Source organism: Gorilla gorilla, chromosome 20 (genome assembly GCF_029281585.2).
Source record: "Gorilla gorilla gorilla isolate KB3781 chromosome 20, NHGRI_mGorGor1-v2.1_pri, whole genome shotgun sequence".
In the NCBI taxonomy this organism is placed as follows: Eukaryota; Metazoa; Chordata; class Mammalia; order Primates; family Hominidae; genus Gorilla; species Gorilla gorilla.
The window spans coordinates 12,784,305-12,805,378 of NC_073244.2; the positions used below are offsets into that span (position 1 = coordinate 12,784,305).

The 21,074-nt window shown below is 43.0% G+C and overlaps 1 protein-coding gene across 1 annotated transcript in view; it reads right to left on the bottom strand.

Annotated features, from left to right (window-relative positions):
• Positions 1-20,865, bottom strand: part of LOC101142995 (putative adhesion G protein-coupled receptor E4P) — a 43,117-nt gene extending 22,252 nt beyond the window's left edge. The window contains exons 1-7 of the mRNA XM_031004207.2: positions 20,813-20,865; positions 12,973-13,058; positions 11,007-11,057; positions 8,823-8,945; positions 7,235-7,387; positions 4,264-4,307; positions 3,617-3,752 (exon numbers count right to left, since the gene is read on the bottom strand). Coding sequence (XP_030860067.2) covers positions 3,617-3,752; positions 4,264-4,307; positions 7,235-7,387; positions 8,823-8,945; positions 11,007-11,057; positions 12,973-13,006 — 541 coding nt within the window. The 5' untranslated portion in view covers positions 13,007-13,058; positions 20,813-20,865. The remainder of the gene's footprint in view (positions 1-3,616; positions 3,753-4,263; positions 4,308-7,234; positions 7,388-8,822; positions 8,946-11,006; positions 11,058-12,972; positions 13,059-20,812) is intronic.
• Between the last annotated feature and the right edge of the window lie 209 nt (positions 20,866-21,074).

Consider the following 21,074-nt stretch of genomic DNA (forward strand, 5'->3'; position numbering starts at 1 on the left):
ACCTCCTACTGGTGATTCCATCTCTCCTATGCAAGGTTGGCCACATGGCACCTTCTTCCCATCTTTGGCTGGTAGAAATGGAGTGGCCAAAATGGCCTTAGCAACACACTGGCCACAGCCCAAGAGAGGAGAAGGGCATGCTTCCCAGAACTGGTACTCTGATAGGCAAGCTAAGCAGTTTCCACAGGACACTTAATGGTACCGGAGTCCCTGGTTGGGAGAGAATGCAATCTTTATAAGCAAGAGTAGCTAAGCATTTAAATGTTTTCCAAAAAAAAAATAGTCACTAGGAACAGAACTTCTGCATTTGGGAAGAATCCCTGTAAACCTATAAACACAAGAGCTGATCATTTTGTGAGGTCAACCTCAACATTTTGGGGTATACAGAGTTTGTCTCAGAACAAATGAGAAAACTGTCCTAGGGGCTATGGTAGACTGCTTATTACTTGTGATCACCATTTACCTATTCTTTCTTTGCGTCTAGAACTACTAAATTTAAGCTGAAGACAAGCCATTTTCCAGCTTCCCTTGCAGCTAGGCAGAGCCATGCAACTATTTTCAGGCCAATGGATCAAAGAACAGAATGGCATGTGCTAAGGGAAACAGGCATCCTTTCAACTTCTCTTTTCCCCTTTTCATTGGCTGGTAAAAGGGTGTGATAGTACAACAACTCTCTTGTATCACAAAGTGAAGGTGAATGTTGAAGACAGCAGAGCACAGAGCTGGCATGGTATTGCTACATCAGCCCTGACTCACTTATGCTCAAACTATTCAAGAAATAATGGTTAAGCTGCTGTTTACCACAGTTATACCACCAGATTTGGTATGTTAATTCAGACACTAAGTTCACATGGAATATTTGCCAAAATAGACCATCAATCAAGTCTCAACAAATTCAAAAGGATTGAAATCCTACATAGTGTGTGCTCAGACAACTCATCAAAAAGAGTATATATCACAACTATTTTTTCCTGGTAAGCAAGCCTGGTTTAACATATGTAAATCAATCAATAGGGTTCATCTCATTAACAGAATGAAAGATAAAAACCATCTCAATTGATGATAAAATGATCATCTCAATTGAGGTAGGAAAAAGCATTTGACAAAGTTCAATATCCTTTCTTGATTAAAACCCACAATAAATTAAATGAGGCCATTAACACAAGGAAACCTTAAAAAGCCACAAATATTTGGTAATTCAGCAACACACTTCTAAATAAACCATGAGTTAAATGATAAATTACATAGGAAATGTTTTATATTTTGATCTAAATGATAATGAAAGCCCAGTATATGAAAACTTGCAGGATGCAGCTAAAGCAGTGCTTAGAGGGAAATATATAGCTCTAATTTATAGCTAAGTTTTAAGTTTTAAATGCATATATTGGGAAAGGAGAATGGTTTAAAATTAGTAATCTAAATTACCAAGTCAACAAGTTAGAAAATGAAAAGCAAGGCCAGGCGCGGTGCGATGGCTCATGCCTGTAATCCCAGCACTTTGGGAGGCCGAGGCGGGTGGATCATGAGGTCAGGAGATTGAGACCATCCTGGCTAACATGGTGAAACCCTGTCTCTACTAAAAATACAAAAAATTAGCTGGGCATGGTGGTGGGCGCCTGTAGTCCCCGCTACTTGGGAGGCTGAGCCAGGAGAATGGCGTAAACCCAAGAGGCAGAGCTTGCAGTGAGCCGAGATCGCGCCACTGCACTCCAGCTGGGCGACAGAGCGAGACTCCATCTCAAAAAAAAAAAAAAAGAAAATGAAAAGCAAGTTCCACCCAAAGAAAGTAAAAGGAAAGAAATAATAAAGAACAAAAATCAAAGAGAAAGGAAACGGAATAATAATATAAATAATCAACAAACCCAAAAATTGGTTCTTTGAAATGATTAAGAGATACAGAGGTCAGAAAGAAACCAGAGTTCCTGACACAGAGTTCCTAAAACCCTTAGAGTTTCCTGAGCAATAGAAACACTAGGAAAATCTTTTGTTCTGATATTTGGTCTTGGACTCAAGTTGCTGACATATAGCCCCTAAGACCGTTGTAATTTCCTGAGTGACAGGAGTGTGTGACTCAACTCTGAAATCCTTTGTACTTTCTTGGTTATAGAAATATCTTTTATTCTAATGTAGTGACTCTTAGCCAGCTCCTGGATAGCCTCAGGATGGGGGTGGTTGCCAAGGAAACCAATGGTGAGATTAAAGGGTTGGAACTTTCAGTTTTCACCCCCATCCCAGATACAGGAAGAGGAGGCGGGCTAAATGTTGAGTTGATATCAATGGCCAATAATGTACCCAATCGTGCCTAACGAACCCTCCATACAAATCCAAAAGATTTGTTAAGCTGTCTAGGAGATTTTAGATTGCTGAACATGTGTGGGTCCCCGGGGTGGCACCTCTAAAGAGGGCTTGGAAGCTCTGCACCTCTTCTCCCATACCTTGCCCTGTGCATGTCTTCCATCTGGCTGTTCATCTGTATCATTTGTTTATATATATATATATGTGTGTGTGTGTGTGTGTATATATGTGTGTGTATATATATGTATATATATGTGTATATATATGTGTGTGTATATATATACACACACACATACACACATATAATATATATAAATATATATTTATGTTTTATATTTTTATTTTAATATATATTTTTTGAGATGGAGTCTCACTCTGTTGCTCAGGCTTGAGTGCAGTGGTTCAATCTCAGCTCATTGCAACCTCCGCCTCCAGGGTTCGAGCGATTCTCCTGCCTCAGCCCCCTGGGGAGCTGGGATTACAGGCACGTGCCACCATGTCCAGCTAATTTTTGTATTTTTTTTTTTTTTAGTAGAGATGGGGTTTTGCCATGTTGGCCAGGCTGGTCTTGAACTCCTGACCTCAGGTGATCCACTTGCTTCAGCCTCCCAAAGTGGCGTGACCCACCACACCCAGCCCATTTGTAATATATTTTTAATAAATGGATAAATGTAAGTAAAGTGCTTTCCTGAGTTAAGCGAGTCACTCTAGCAAATTACTCAAACCCAAGGAAGGGGTCATGGGACTCTAATTTATTGCCTGTCAGTTGGACGTACGGGTTACAACCTAGAACTTGGGATTGGCATTTGAGGTGAAGAATACTTTTGTGGGACTAAGCTTGCAGCCTGTGGGATCTGACACTCTCTTTGGTTGATAATGTCAGATAATGTCATAATTGAATTATAGAACACCCAGCTGGGGTCCACTGGAGAACTGTGTGGTCAGTGTGGAAAAGGAGCCCACAATAATTTGGTGACCAGAGATGAAGTATTCTGTGTTCTTGTTACTATGTGAGAGTAGAGTAGGAAAATAACCGAGGTTTTTTCTATCCCCTAGCCATGGTGGCATAGCGAATATGCTCTTAAATACTTTCCATCATACCAAGGGAAGTTGAAAAGAAGAAGAGAGCTGGTTTATTCTCTTGTCCCTTGAATTTGCATTTTTGAAAACGGAGTCCTTCTCATGTAGAATGTTGGTGTAGAGGGTCTGTGATCCTGAGAGCCCACAGATTTCATCATTCAGAAACCCTGACAAAGCCAGGACCCAGACGTCTTTATGGTCTTTATGCAGGGTCATAAAGACTCTACTCAGCCTCTCTTACCTATATCAAATTCAGAAATTTGACCCTTTCCTGGAGAAGCAAAACTCGCATTCCAGATGCTCAACTCCACGCTTTGAATTAGTTGAGTAGCCCTTCTTGCAAAGTCCTCTCTGCTTCCATTTCTTCTCAGATTTTCCTTCCAAAAAAATTAAGCTAATTAGATTGACTCTTACTGAAATGTAAGAAATAGGGAATATGCACAAGTGTTGGAGTGGGGAGCCCAGAAGGCAACAATATTTATTAAGGTGCTACAAGGTGCCTGTGGCCTTGAGAATCTAGGTGCTTGATGTGGGTCTTTGAATGACAGCTGAGGCACTTTCCCCCTACACTTGTATTTCTCTATCTCTATGGACATGTGGCACTAGGCACTTCTTGATTGTGGGAGGCTGTCCTGGGCACTGTAGGATGTTGAGCTGTATCCCTGGTCTCCATCCACCAGATGCCAGTCACACACATCACCCCCAAGGTATGACAACCAAAAGTGTCCCCAGACATTGACAGATGACCTTGGGACAGAGGACAAAATTACCCCGGGAGAGAACTACCCTACCCTAAAAATCACAGGAAGACATGTTAATGTTTTGGTAGGAAAATGGCATAGTTATACGTACCAGCTGTTTCCCAAATCCAGGCTTCACCCCACTCACCCAAATATCCACGTTTGACTGTGTCGTCCCTTGACTATTGTTCTCTGTGAAAGAAAAGATGTCACTGAAAGAGATATGGGAGAAAATACACCCTGCTTACATCCCTTCTTCCAGTCACCCTCAAGTTGAGTCTTTCCCTAATAATTCCGCAGCCCGTCCTAATTCCCCTCTAAGAAGCCTAAAAGGTATTGCACAGTAGAATTATAAAAGAGAATTAGAATGGGTCTTCCAGTTTCATATTGAGTTGGTGCAAAAGTAATGGCCATCTTTGCCGTTGAAAGAAATGGCAAAAACCGCCATTACTTTTGCACCAACCTATTGCTTTAGTCAACACTGTTTATTCAGCACCTACTCAAAACCAGGCGCAACGCTGAACTATATGGATATAGGCTAGGAAAAGAAACCAAGGTATCCCCTTGTGGAATCTGAAGTCTGGCAGGAAAGTCATTAAGCAAGTTATTATCAATAAATAATTAAGCAATTGCAAGGGATGCTCTTAATAAATAGAACATGACATGTGGACAAAAAGATGGGAACTATAGACAGTGGGGACTACTAGAGGGAGAGGGTGGGAGGCTGATGAGGGCTGAAAAGCTACCTATCAGGTACTATGCCCACTACCCAGGTGATGGGAATATTCATACACCAAACCCCAGAGACACCCAATTTACCCACGCAACAAACCTGCACATGTACCACCCCCAAACCTAAAATAAAATAAAACAGGACTTCCCAAAATCAATCAATCAATAACAAATAGGACACAATGGTGTGGGAGTATATAGCAGAGGGTCCCAACACATCAGGGTGACATGGAAGAAATCAGTGTTAATTGAGTTAATATTATAGAAGCAGTTGCCTACACATCACAGTATATAACGTGCCTTCATATATATTATCTCATTTCAAGGAACACTGAAGGTTGTAGAAAAGGCATATACAGCATAATATCCAGTATTAACTGACCCTTCCTAGGTGCCTAGGACTGTTAAATATTTCACATACATTAATAATGAGTAGGGGCCGGGTGCAGTGGCTCACGCCTGTAATCCTAGTACTTTGGGAGGCCGAGGCGGGCGGATCATTTGAGGTCAGCAGTTCAAGGCCAGTGCGGGCAACATGGTGAAACCCTGTCTCTACCAAAAATGCAAAAATTAGCCAGGTGTGGTGGCACATGCCTGTGGTCCCAGCTACTCAGGAGGCTGAGGTGGGAGGATCGCTTGAGCCTGGGAGGCAGAGGTTGCAGTCAGCCAAGATCACACTACTGCACTCCAGCCCGGGTAACAGAGTGAGACCCCATCTCAAAAATAATAATAATGAATAGGTAAGGTGTATTAATTTGCTAGGGTTGCCATAATATAGTGACACAAATTGGGTGGCTTAAAGCAATAGAAATATATTGTCTCATAGTTCTGGAGGGCAGAAGTCCAAATCAAGGTGCCAGCAAGACCATGCTCCCTCTGAAGGCTCCAGGGAAACACCTTGCCCTGCCTCTTCCAGCCTCTGGTGGTTGCCATCAATCTCTGACATTCCTTGCCCTTTGGCAGCATAATTCCAATCTTCACCTCTGTCTTCACATGGCCATCTTCCCTGTGTGTGTGTCTCTGTGTCCAAATATCCTTCATCTTATAAGGACACCAGTCATGTAGGATTCAGGGTCCACTCTGATCTAATATGACCACATCTTGACTTATTACATCTACAAATACCCTATTTCCAGATAAGATCACATTCACAGATTCCAGGTGGAATCAGTTTGGGGAGAACACTATTCAGCCCAGTAAGAAGGAATCAGAAATGGCTCCAAATAATCCCTGCCTCTTGGAATTCACATCATTGGGTAATCTTCCCTTGACTGTGGACTGGACTAAGTGACTCATTTCTAAGGAACAGAATATGGCAAACGTGATAGGATGTCACTTCTGAGAGTGGGTTATAAAAGACTATGACTCCTGTCTTATTCATGCTCTCTTTCTGGCTATTCTAATGTGTTTGCTATAACAAAGCAAGCTGTAGAGACCCACATATCTAGGAACTAAATGCTGCCTCCCACCAGCCACCAGAAATGAACTGAGGGTTTCAGTCCAATAGCTCTGAAGGAACTAAATTCTCCCAGCAACCTTGTGAGTAGCTTGGAAGCAGAACCTGCCCCAGTCGAGTCTCCAGATGAAACCACAGCCTGGACAAAACCTCAATTGCAACTGTGATAGACCCAGAAGCAAAAGACTCAGCTAAGCCATGCTTAGTTCCTTAACCCAAACAAACTATGAAACAATACATATGTGTTGTTTTAGGCCACTAAATTTGGGGATAACTTGTTATGCAGCAACACAGAACTGACACAGTAGATACTATTAATATTACTACTCCCATTTAAAGATGAGGTATATAGAAATTAAGTCATTAACTGAAAGCCAGATGGTAAGAGGAAGATTTAGCACTTAAATCCCATCTCTCTTACCCAAAAAGTGAAATAATACTGGAATTAAACAAATAAATAAATTGTGGATAGTGAGAGACAGGTTTCTCATTGTTGGAGAAGGAAGCTACAAATAAGGAAAGAGGGAGGTTTCTGACAAGCCTTGATGTTGAACTGGAACCAGAGGTATTAGTGTGAATTCGTCAGATTTAGTAGATAGGTAGATAGACATAAAAATTGAATTTAAGGTGAGTGAGAGATGAATAAATAGAGAAATTCAGAAGAAACTTAGAGATGCCCTTTTGGAAGCTCAGGAAACAGACCTGTATTCGACACAAACATTTGGAAGCATCTGTATAGAGATAGTTATTGATGCCAAGGCTTGGATGACACCATCTTGGAAAATATCATCAAAGACAACAAAGGAATGAGGGACGAGGGTTAGGATGGAGCTTTGCACTCTTACCCTGGCCTGAAATTAGAGAATCTCTCAGAGTCTCCCCCAAGTCCCCATCATTTTTCATAGTGGAAATAGGATTTGGAGGTTCTTACCATAACAATCCGGATGATCATAATCTATAATACCAGCCAGAAAGTTGAATAAAGTATATTTTACCAAACAGCTACAGATGTAACCTCCAACTTTATTTCTACAATATGCTTTATACTTGCACTTTGCCAGCCCGGTTTCACATTCATTAATATCTGTGAATCAAGAGAAAGTGTTGCTTTCATTTTCATAGAATTATACCATTTCCCTTGCCCATGAAATCTTTATTGCCCAACCATTGTCCATCAATGTTCTCCCTAAGTTAATTTATAAATCCAATGCAATTCCAATTTTAAAAACATCTACATGTATTTTACGGGGTGAGAGACAAGTTGTTACTATCATGCAGGTGTAGCCAGAAAAAACTACAAGGTGGGAACCAGACATTAAAACAAAGTATAAAGCTGCAACTAAACAAAGAGGTACTGATGCATGCATAAATAAAAATAGACTAATGGAATAGACTAGAAGTCCAGACATAGACGCAAGTACCTATGGAGCTTTAGAACATGGTAAAGGTGACATGTCAAATCACTAGAATAAGGATGGAATGTTGCTGTTTTTAATGTTGTTTTTAAGTCACGCCATTTGCTAAATCAATTTAACACACATAGTGCATAGCAGGGGAATAAATATAGGGTAAGTTAACACACTATTAGAAAAGCTTGAGAGAGATGAGGAAGGACCACACTACTAAAATCCTGGCTCAGCCGGGCGCGGTAGCTCACGCCTGTAATCCCAGCATTTTGGGAGGCTGAGGCGGGTGGATCACCTGAGGTCAGGAGTTCGAGACCAGCCTGGCCAACATGGTGAAACCCTGTCTCTACTAAAAATACAAAACTTTGCTGGGCGTGGTGGCACGTGCCTGTAATCCCAGCTACTCAGGAGGCTGAAGCAGGAGAATCGCTTGAACCCAGGAGGCGGAGGTTGCAGTGAGCTGAGATTGCACCATTGCACTCCAGCCTGGGCAACAGAGTGAGACTCTGACTGAAAAAAAAAAAAAAAAAAAGGCGGGGCACGGTGGCTCACGCCCGTAATCCCAGCACTTTGGGAGGCCGAGGCGGGCGGATCACGAGTCCAGGAGATTGAGACCATCCTGGCGAACATGGTGAAACCCCATCTCTACTAAAAACACAAAAAATTAGCAAGGCATGGTGGCAGGTGCCTGTAGTCCCAGCTACTCAGGGGGCTGAGATAGCAGAATGGCGTGAACTCAGGAGGCGGAGCTTGCAGTGAGCAGAGATCGCACCACTGCGCTCCAGCCTGGGCAACAGAGACTTATGCAATGTTTATGTGTCTTGCCTCTCCCAACCACATCAGCCTTCCGTGCTGAATGGACCAGAGGTGAGGTTCAAGCAAGGGACCCACAGGCAGAAGGTGCTCTGGACCACAGACTTATACTTGTGCTCTCCATCTGAAGGACTCAGGGACAAGCACACCTGGCCAATGGCTGTACTTTGTCAAATAGTCCGCTGAAGAGGTACGGGTTTTATTTGGGCTATGGGTTTATGTGTTTTGGGCAGAGGACACATGGAACAGAATAGTTATCACTAATGAGAGATTAAATTAAAACCCCGTTAATATTTTTACCTTCACACTTCTCAGAGGAATCAGGAAAGTATGTCCTGCCAGACCTGGCCCGAAAGCCATCTTCACAAGTACAGTGGGTGCTGTTATGGCAGCTGCCATATTTAGGGCATGGAGGACAGGAAGCTGCAGAGAAACAGAATCCATTCATTCATCTAAGAAATACTCAGTATGCATCTACCACGCACCGATGCTGTGGTCAGAAGAATGTCATCTTAGGAATGCCTCTGTTGGCATCCTTTTGGCACCCAGCCCATTGCTGAACACAGTGGCACACAGCGCCCAGCCATGTCCCACTTCTGCCACCAACACCACTTTTGCCAGATAGGTGAACCTCCAAATGCCGGCACCTGTGTTTCTTTCCTTGCAGGCTAACCCTGGCTACCAGAATTCTCTTTGTTCATCACATGGCAGGTTAACAATGCCTTTCCTAAGTAGCTCCCTTTATCAATGATTGATAGAAGATAGTGCATTAAAAAAAAAAAAGCCAATTTCATTATTATTTTTTAAAAAAACCGAAAATAACAAGTGTTGGTGAGAATGTAGAGAAAATGGAACCCTGGTGCACTGCTGGTAGAAATGTAAAATGATGCACTGTCTATGAGACACAGTAAGGCAATTCCTCAAAAAATTCTAAATTAGAATTACCATATGATGATCCAGCAATCACACTTCTGGGAATATATGCAAAGGAATCAAAAGCAGTGTATAGAAGAGATATTTGTCCACTCACGTTCATATCAGCATTATTCATAATAGCCAAATGTTGTATGTAACCCAGGTGCCCATGAATGAATAAATGAATGAACAAAATGTGGTCCATCCACACAGTAGTATGTTATTCAGCCTTTAGAAAGAAGGAAATTCTGGCCGGGCATGTTGGCTCACATGCCTGTAATCCCAGCACTTTGGGAGGCCGAGGTGGGTGGATCACCTGAGGTCAGGAGTTTGAGACCAGCCTGACCAACATGGTGAAACCTCATCTCTATTAAATGCAAAATAAATAAATAAATAAATTAGCCTGGCATGGTGGTGCATGCCTATAATCCCAGCTACTTGGAAGGCTGAGGCAGGAGAATCGCTTGAACCCGGGAGGTGGAGGTTGCAGTGAGCCGAGATTGCACCATTGCACTCCAGCCTGGGCAACAAGAGTGAAACTCAGTCTCAAAAAAAAAAAAAAAAAAAAAGGAATGAAATTCTCTGACACATGCTACACCATAAACGAACCTTGAGGACATTATGCTCCATGAAATAAGCCAGGACAAAGCGTCAAATAAGGTATGATTCCAGTCCTATGAGATACCCAGAGTTGCTGGATTCATAGAGACAGAAAGTAGAATGGTGGGTGCCAGGGCCTTGGGGAGGAGGAATGGGGAGTTCATGTTTCATAGAGACAGAGTTTCAGTTCTGCAACTAGAAAGAACACTGTGGGGGGATGGTAGTGATGGTTGCATAACAGTGCAAATGTTGAATGGCATTGACCTGTACCCTTGACAATGGTTAAAAAGCTACATTTTACGTTGTGTACATTTTACCACAATTTAGAACATAGTCATAATCAATAGCTTCCTTACCCATTGAGGGGTACAAATCTGAGGTGCCTGCTCCATGCCATACCCAACAGCTGCCTCCAGGGATTAAACTCCAGCTGCCCACATGTAACTTGCTTGATAAAGATCCTATATGAGCTCCTCCCCTTCCTATGCCACTGCCCACTCCCAGCTGGTGCCTCCTAGGATTCCCTCCCAGAACAACGAGTTGCTCTCAGGGTCTGCTTCTGGGGGAACCCAAGCAATGACTTGTGCTGAAGGCAAAGTATTTCCTGGAATGACTCAAGACACAGGTTTGGGGAAAGAAAGAGGAGAGTCTAGCATCCACCAGCCATGTGACCTTGAGCCAGCCACTTCTCTGGAGGACCCTTGATCAAGTGGGGATCATGCCCATGCTGAGTTTGTAGGATTGTTGTGGGGATTAACTGAGATGGCACGTGTGATGTGCTTTGCTATGTAAATGCAGATGATGGTGATGATGGAGATGGGAAAACAGCTCTTGGGACCTCCAAAGAGTCAGAAGAAAGTGCCAGAGACTCCATACTCTGTCTCTTGAAAAAAGCTCCTTCCCTCCTCCGAAGGAAGCTTCCAGATCCCAATTTCCTTTCCCCTGGCCTTTGGCTATGAATAGACTCACCTCCAGAATTCTTGGCTTCTGACCCTGGCAGAGCCAGTAGGACAGTGAGACCTGGAACAGAGAGAGGAGGGGATCATTCAGACGAGGATCCCCTGGACTCTGCTTGGCTGAAGGCTAGGTGAGTTAGGGGCAACTAACCCTAACTCTTTGCCCAGTCACACGTGCAAGCTTCACCATAGCATCTTCCAGGCAGGTTATAAATGCAAGAGTCACAGATTTGGACATCATATCCTTCTGAAGTATGAGAAGTGCATCTGATTGCAGCTGTGTTTCCCAATTTCAGAAAATTCAGCAGCAAATTCAGCTTCTTCTCTATGTCCTAGCACCAAAAGACCAAGTTGGCAATCTCCTTTCTATATTCAACAGTTTATTTTAATATCAGTCCAGACCTTGAACCACACACTGTCCAAGAAAAATATAATGGAAACCCCATAGGTCCTTTTAAATTTTCCATTACCGACAATTTTTTGTCTTTTGAGACAGAGTTTTGCTCTGTAGCCCAGGCTGCAGTGCAGTGGCACGATCTCAGCTCACTGTAACCTCCGCCTCCTGGGTTCAAGCAATTCTCCCACTTCAGCCTCCCAAGTAGCTGGGATTACAGGCACCCACCACCATGACCGGCTACTTTTTGTATTTTTAGTAGAGATGGGGTTTCACCATGTTGGCCAGGCTGGTCTCAAACTCCCGACCTTGTGATCCGCCCACCTCGGCCTCCCAAAGTGCTGGGATTACAGCTGTGAGCCACCACGCCTGGCTGACATGGACATTTTTATGAGCTAAAACACTCAACACCAATTTTCCTGTGAATAATTTTTTTTCAGAGAGAAATATCACTGGATTCCCATAGGGTAGGGGTCAGCAAACTGGACTTATGAGTTGAGGTGACTTTTATATTTTTTACATAAAACATTTTAAATGGTTGGAAAAAAAACAAAAGAAGAATAATACTTAATGGCCATGAAAATGATGTGAATTTTAGCTGCCTATGTCTGTAAATAAAGTTTTACTGACACGCAGCCACATCCATTCATTTACATGAGGTCTATGGATGCTTTAGGGCTGGAATAGCTGAGTTGAGTAGTTAAGACAGAGACCATATGGCCCACAGCTGAAATTCAAATTACCTGTCCCTTTACAGAAAAAATATGCTTGCCCCTTACATAGAGTATGGAACATCACTTACCTGTAAGGTCTCTTAACAAACCTTCCATCCTTAAACTGCATCTGATGCCTCCTATGGAGATTTCTTTTTCTCATCTCTATGACCCTAAAGCCCAGAGGACGGGGTGGGAAGGTCTAGGTTGTAACTTACTGAGCTATGATGCTCCAAGCGCGGACCCACTTGGTGTCAATCCATGTAGCAGATACTCGAAGTGACCCTTTAGCCTACCCCAGAGAGGGTTCCTATGAATGCAGATGACTTTCTTTTTCGTTTTTTTTTTTTTTTTTTTTTTTTTTTTTGTGACAGAGTCTCACTCTGTCATCCAGGGCTGGAGTGCAGTGGCGGAATCTCGGCGCACTGCAACCTCTGCCTTCCAGGTTCAAGTGATTCTCCTGCCTCAGCCTCCAGAGTAGCTAGGATTATGGGCGTCCGCCACCACGCCCGGCTAATTTTTTTATTTTTAGTAGAGACGGGGTTTCACCATGTTGGCCAGGCTGGTTTCAAACTCCTGACCTTAAGTGATTCACCCGTCTTGGCCTCCTAAAGTGCTCTTCACCCTTTCTTGTGTGGCCTCCCCACACCCTCCTTTCCTGGGATCCCCTCCCAAAAAAACTATTTACACACCTGAGTCCTTGTTTCCGTTCTGCTTTGGGGCAGCCCAGCCTAACTGACTCAAGAGGAGAGTTTCTACTAGGACAGGCACAGGCAGTTATTGCTGGAGAAAATGCCAAATTTGAGGAAGCAAATCAAGCGAGGACACCAGGGGCATGAGGAGAAGGAAAGGGAGTTCTTTGTTCCACTTACCTGAGAGCAGGACCAGGAGGCACCTGCTCCCCATAGCACTGAGACGCCGGGAACAATCTCTCTGAAGCAGGACGTGGTCAGAATGCCTGGAACGAATAAACTTCATGAAATCCAATTTCTGATGGTCCCAATTTCAGAAGCCCCGTGGCCAGTGCTTATCAAAATGTAAGGCTGAGGCAGGAGAATTGCTTGAAACCAGGAGGCAGAAGTAGCAGTGAGCCGAGATCGCATCACTGCACTCCAGCCTGGGCAACAGAGCAAGACTCCGTCTCGAAACCAACAAACCAACAAACCAACCAACAAACAAAAAAACCCTTTCATCTCTCCCTCTCGTTTGACCCAATAATTCTGCCTCTGGGTAACTCTCTCAAGGAAAAGACCCTGCGAGGATGATCTTAGCGTATTTGGTTATAGGGAACAAGTTTATCACCCAACAAATGCTAAAAAACGGATGCATCTGATGAAATATAAGGCTGGAATTTAAAATCCTGTTCTATCGCAATCGGCAAGATCAAGACTGGAAAACTCCACAGGACAAACTACTCACTTTTTCTTTCTTTCTTTCTTTTTTTTTTTTTTACATTGCTGTCTTTGATTTGTTTATATTTAATTTTTAAATTCATAAATAATTATATATGCTTATGGGCTATAATATGTTTTGACATTGTGGAATGAATTTTTTTTTTTTTTTTTTTTTTTTTTTTGAGATTGAGTCTTGCTCTGTCGCCCACGCTGGAGGGCAGTGGCGCGATCTCGGCTCACTGCAAGCTCTGCCTACCAGGTTCACGCCATTCTCCTGCCTCAGCCTCCCGAGTAGCTGGGACTACAAGCACCCGCCACCACGCGCGGCTAATTTTTTGTATTTTTAGTAGAGACAGAGTTTCACCATGTTAGCCAGGATGGTCTCGATCTCCTGACCTCGTGATCCGCCCGCCTCGGCCTTCCAAAGTGCTGGGATTACAGGCGTGAGCCACCGCACCCGGCTGACATTGTGGAATGATTAAATCAAGACAATTAACGTATGTATCACCTCACATACCTATCATTTTTCGGTATGAGAACTTTTAAAATCTACTCTTTTAGCCATTTTGAAATACACAATATAGGCCGGGAACAGTGGCTTACACCTTTAATCCCAGCACTTTGGGAGAACGAGGTGGGCGGATCACCTGAGGTCAGGAGTTAAAGACCAGCTTGGTCAACATGGTGAAACCCTGTCTCTACTAAAAATACAAAAATTAGCCGGGTGTGGTGGCAAGTGCCTGTAATCTCAGCTACTGGGGAGGCTGAGGCAGGAGAATCACTTGAACCTGGGAGGTAGAAGTTGCAGTGAGCTGAGACCGTGCCACCGCACTCCAGCCTGGGTGACAGAGCAAGACTCCATCTCAAAAAATAAAAAATAAAAGAAAGAAGTATGTACACATATATTTATATAAACGTAAATATATATAAATATAAATATATATTTAATATATTATATATTATAATATATAATATAATATATAATAAAATTAATATATTAATATAATATGTTAATATAATACATCAATATATTAATATAATAAATCAATATAATACATTGATATATTAATATAATACATTAATATATTAATATATTAATAAATATTAAATATATATTAAATATAATTATATAAAAGGTTACTATCTGTTTTAGGAAAATGTTAGCATTCTATATACAATTATCTGTATACGCATGTATGTGTATTTATATGTGTATATACAAAATCATACATACAAATGTACAAACATATAAATGCATCAAATGCATGTATATATGTATGATAATTTTGTATTTGCATAAAATATTCCTGGAAGGTACCTAAGAAACTCATAGCATCGGTTGCTTTTGAAAACAAATGTATGCGAGGCTTAATACCTAGGTGATGGATTGATAGGTGCAGCAAACCACCATGGCACATGTTTACCTATGTAACAAACTCGCACGTCCTGCACATATATCTTGGAACTTAAAATAAAGTAAAATTTATTTATTTATTTATTTATTTATTTATTTATTTATTTATTTATTTATTTTGAGACGGAGTCTCACTCTGTCGCCCAGGCTGGAGTGCAATGGCCCTATCTCGGCTCACTGCAACCTCCGCCTCCCGGGTTCAAGCGGTTCTCCTACCTCAGCCTCCCCAGTAGCTGGGATAACAGGCACCTGCCACCACGCCTGGCTAATTTTTTGTGTTTTTAGTAGAGACAGGGTTTCGCCATGTTGGCCAGGCTGGCCCTCCTCAGCCTCCCAAAATGCTGGGATTACAGGCGTGAGCCACTGCGCTCAGCCGAAAATAAAATACGATATTTTAAAAAGAGAGAAAGAAAGCAAGTGGCTGGGAAGCCGAGGCAAGGAGACTTTTCAGTTTACCCTCTTCTATCTTTTGAATTTTGAGCCAAGTGAAGATCTTTTCTGTTCAAAACATAAATCATTTCTAACAGAGAAAATAGTGGAAGTACCAGACATTACTATAAATGAGCCTTTCTTACCGTGTCGCCCAGGCTGGAGTGCAATGGCGTGATCTCTTCTCACTGCAACCTCCGCCTCCTGTGTTCAAGCAATTCTCCTGTCTCAGCCTCTCGAGTAGCTGGGATTACAGGCTCCCGCCACTACGCCTGGCTAATTTTTGTATTTTTTAAGTAGAGACAGGGTTTCACCGTGTTGGTCAGGCTTGTCTCGAACTCCCGACCTCAGGTGATCCACCCACCTGGGCCTCCCAAAGTGCTGGGATTATAGGCGTGAGCCACCAAGCCAGGCCTAAATGAGTCTTTCAAAGAAGACTTTAAGGATCATTTTAGTAAGCGTTGGCCTATGGATATCAATTTAAAATGCAGAAAGCACTCTCCTAAGGTAATGTCGGTGGCCAATTGGGGTTTAAGATAAAACCTCCAGTGCACATTAGCAAAGATATTGTGCTCTGCAGATCTGTGAAGCCTTTCAAAGGCTCTGCCAATGATGAGGGAGGCACTGATGGAGAAGATGCTTTAAGTAGTTTGCAGAAAAGTTTCACAAAATGTAAGCAGAAAGGAAAACAACAGTTATGTGCAATGCAAACAATCTGATATCACATGCAAAAATAATGTTGTAGGAGGCTATTAGAACAACATAGGGCCGGGCGCGGTGGGTCACACCTATAATCCCAGCACTTTGGAGGGCAGAGGCGGGCAGATCACTTGAGGTCAGGAGTTTGAGACCAGCCTGACCAACATGGCGAAACACCGTCTCTATTAAAAACACAAAATTATCCGGGCAATGTGGTGAGTGCCTGTAATCCCAGCTACTTGGGGGGCTCAGACATGAGAATCACTTGAACCTAGGAGGTGGAGGCTGCAGTGAGCTGAGATCAAACCACTGCATTCCAGCCTGGGTGACAGAGCGAGACTCTGTCTCAAAATAAATAAATAAATAAATAAACAACCATAGAAAGTGATTATGACGTAGCATTAGGAGCAAAAGGAGGTTATATGATTCTGTCATTACACATTGTATGCATGTATTAAAATATATCATATGTAACTCATAAATATGTGCCACTATTATGCATCAATACAAAATGTAGGTTATAAAGAAAGTATATCACATGTAAGAGAATTTTAAATGTTAATAGAAGAATGTCAGTATGAATGATTTTAAATTTCTCTTTTTTCAGCTGTAATTCTAAATTATGTACATTGCCTTAGCAATAAAAATAATATAATGAAGCGTTTTAATAAAAGAGGAAACAAAATTATTATTATTATTATTATTATTATTATTATTATTATCATTATTATTTGAGCCAGGGTCTCACTCTGTCGCCCAGGCTGGAGTACAGTGGTGCAATCTTGGCTCACCGCAACCTCCACCTCCCAGGTTCAAGTGATTCTCCTGCCTCAGCCTCCCAAGCAGCTGGGATTACAGGCACTTACCATCACACCCAGCTAATTTTTGTATTTTTAGTAGAGAAGGGGTTTCACCATGTTGGCCAGGCAGGTCTCGAACTCCTGACCTCAAGTGATCCACCCACCTCGTTATCCCAAAGTGTTGGGATTACAGACGTGAGCCACCGCGCCCGGCCACAAAATTACTTTAAAAACTCTTCTTGGGAGGTCTATACTCCTGCTTTGATATATTCATGCTGCTTTGATCTCTGAGTTTGGAATCTGTTGGGGCTGCCTGTGTGTTTATGTGACAGTTCTCCCTCCATGCTTCACGCACAGTTACTTGCTGGCCATACACTGTCAGATGGCTTTAGAATTTGGTGCACAGGCAAACCTGGGTTTGAATCCCAAATCTACAACTACTAGTTAAGTGGCCCTGAGGTTGTGACTTTACCTCCAAGCCTCTCGTCTGCAAAACGTAGCTAAGAAAGAGCACATATTTTACAGTTTCATGCTGATTCAGTGAGATGACCCTTCAGACCTGCTGGCACACGGTAAGTCCTGAATAAAGCTACCTGTGAAGAGAAGTGGGAAGGATGATGATGGTGGTAGTGGTGGTGGTGGTCGTGGTGGGTGTGATAGCAGTGGTCATGATGGTGATGGTGGTGATGGGAGTGGAGATCATAATGATGGTGGAGGTAGTGATGAAGGTGGCAGTGGTGGTGATGGTACTGACAGTGGTTATGATGGTGGACATGATAGTAATGGTGATAGTGATGGTGGCAAAAGTGGTGGTGATGGTGATGGTGGTGACAGTGATGGTGGTGATGGTGATGGTGGTGATGGTGATGGTGGTGACAGTGATGGTGGTGATAGTGATGGTGGTGATGGTGATGGTGGTAATAATAGTGGTGTGGAGATAATGATGGTGGTGATGGTGATGGTGGTGATGGTGATGGTGATGATGGTGATGGTGGTGGTGGTAATAATGGTGATGGTGGTGATGGTGATGGTGGAGGTGGTAATAATGGTGATGGTGGTGATGGTACTGACAGTGGTTATGATGGTGGACATGATAGTAATGGTGATAGTAATGGTGGCAAAAGTGGTGGTGGTGGTGATAGTGATGGTGGTGATGGTGATGGTGGTGATAGTGATGGTGGCAAGGGTGATGGTGGTAATCAGGGTGATGGTGGTGATGGTGTCAATGGTGATGGTGATGGTGGTAATAATGGTGATGGTAGTGATAGGAATGGTGGCAATGGTGATGGTGATGGTGGTAGTAATGGTGATAGTGGCGATGGTGATGGTGGTGGTGGTAATGATGGTGATGGTAGTGATGGGGATGGTGGAAATGGTGATGGTGGTGGTGATGATGATGGTGGTAATGATGGTGGTGATGGTAATGGTGGTGGTGGTGATGGTGGTGATGGCGATGGTGGTGGTGGTAACAGTGGTGGTGGTGATGGTGGTAATGATGGTGGTGACGGTAATGGTGGTGGTGATGATGGTGGTAATGATAGTGGTGATAGTAATGGTGGTGGTGGTGATGGTGGTGGTGGTGATGGTGGTGGTGGTGATGGTGGTGATGGCGATACTGGTGGTGGTGATGGTGGTAATGATGGTGGTGATGGTAATGGTGGTGATGATGATGGTCTTGGTGGTGGTGATGCCGGTGGTAGTAATGGTGATGGTGGTGATGATGACGATAGTGATGGTGGTGCTGATAGTGACAGTGATGATAGTGGTGGTGATGGCAGTGATGGTAATAGCGAAGAGGGACTGCATGGTTGTGGTGATGGTGGCAAGGATGGTGGAAGTGACAGTAATGCTGATGGTGATGATGGTGATGAAAGCGGTCATGGAGATCTCTCATGTCCCTTCCCTGGTGCCAATTGTAATCACAACTTTGTATGCTAAGGACTGACCTTTTATCCAGTGGTAATGAGAATTAACAAGGGTCCTGTGACGTCCCCACAGGAACACAGTAGTGACCTAAGAAGACCCATCCCATGGAACCCCCTATTCCCAAGCAGGCAGCTGCACATCATGCATTGGAATCCTCTTGCAAATCAAATTTTGCTGCAGATGCTTCTCTCACCCCTTCCATTACTGCCTCCTAAAATCACTTACGGAACTTCTACTATGGGCCAAGTGCCTTAAGAACTTTGTGGCTATTATCTTATTGAAAGCTACAACCATCTTGTGATGTAGGTTTTTTTTTGAAACGGAGTCTCTCTCTGTCACCCAGTGGTGCGAGCTCAGCTCACTGCAACCTCTGCCTCCCGGGTTCAAGCAATTCTCCTGCCTCAGCCTCCCGAGTAGCTGGGACTACAGGTGTGTACCACCATGCCTGGCTAATTTTTGTATTTTTAGTAGAGACAGGGTTTCACCATGTTGGCCAGGCTGGTCTGGAACTCCTAACCTCAGGTGATCCACCCACCTTGGTCTCCCAAAGTGCTGGGATTACACGTGTGAGGCACCGCTCCCGGCCATGATGTAGGTCTTATAATTATCTCCTAAGTCTTCAGATGAGGAAATTGAGGTTCAAAACAATGATATCATTTGCTTAAGATTGTGCTGCTAGGAAAATACAAAGCTAAGATTTGGACAATGTCAGCTTGAGTCCAAAGCCCATGCACAACCACCTCACCAAGGTCATAAACTCCAATGTCTACCAAGATCTAGACATGCGACATAAATACATAAGGCCATTGGTGGGATGTAATAAGGACTGTGGGGAACTGGAGACCAAAGGCTATCTAGAGACACCCACAGCCACTTTTTCCTTAAGTACAGAACCAGGAGACCAACCACTTTCAATGTCTGCAGTAGACAATACTACTTCACTGAAATCTATTTCTGTTGTGGGAATCTTGTGTCCCATTGGTGGAGTTATGCTTGATTACTTTCTGGATACCTTTCCTCTTTCAAAATTTGTCTTCTTTTTAGAGTCATGTTGCTCCACCCTTCAAAAAGTCCACTCTAAAATATAACTGGAAAATTCTCAATGAAAAGAACCCCTGTCCAGGTAAGGGCATTTCTTTGCTGAGGCCTGATTTGAAACAAGTTTAACTAAAGTGAGTATTTTGAAAGGAAAAAGGTGGTAAGATTTTTCACAACAGCCGAGGCCTCTAGGGATGCTGATTTGTAGGGGACTTTCGGCCATAACCAATTGTGAGAAAAGAATTTCACATCAGAGAGAAAGAGAGGCAGAAACAGAGAACTGAGCCAAGGATCACACACAAAGAAACTCACTATTTGCAGCAACTGATATTTTATAATTATAGTTGTTTTCATTTCTGCTTGTTGCCTTGGTGGTTGTTACCCACCAAGGTGGTGCCATGGTGGTCGTTACCCACTAAAGAGGACCAGCCTCCTCCTGTGGATCATAAACAGCCGGTTGAAAAAGTTGACATGTAAATCTCTCTGCTTTGGTCAGGAATAAAGGACAAAACCCTTCCACCATGATAATGATGATGACTGTGAGGCTGGCATTTAAACACATGTGCTGATGTGTATATTATGGGTGTCAGGTGTATGGAAAAGCTGTTAATTCACCGTACAGACTTAGGAAACTCGCTCATCTTTTTAGATCTTGTTTTCCTTGTTTATCATAACACGTTCGTTATAAGCTATGTTCATCTTAGACTCTTCTTGAATCTTGATCATTCTAGTTCACCTTAAGCCCCTTTATGCACCATTGCCCCCTTCTTTGTGCGTGATAAGGCATCCCAGCAGGTTTCAGACTATCACATAACAACACACACACTCCTTGCCCAAGCAGAAGTGGAAAAATGAATGCGAGATAGAAGCCGACATAGCAGCTTTCAAGAAATAAAGTAACCGGACGTGTAATGAGGCCTCCTTGAAAATGTTTCCAGAACCAGAATATTTTTCCTAGATTCATGATCACAAGTAAAATATTTCCTATTTTCTATAGGAAGATACTACTTACCCTAAAGATGAAAAGTCCTTGGCTCTCACTGAGTCTGGTAGCTTTTCAGAACTGACAGAAGAGGAAGTACGTCGCTCTTTATCTTGAACTCCGGTTTCTCAAGGAGTCTTGTGGGTGGACACGGAGGCTGCGTTGTTGTTTGGGGAGTTTGCATAATGCAGGGTCTATTAGTTCTCTTTCTATTGCCATAGTTTAAGTGGTACATTATCATGGTGGACCATATCAAAGTGCCTCAGAAAATGAACGGGGAAATGGTGATGGT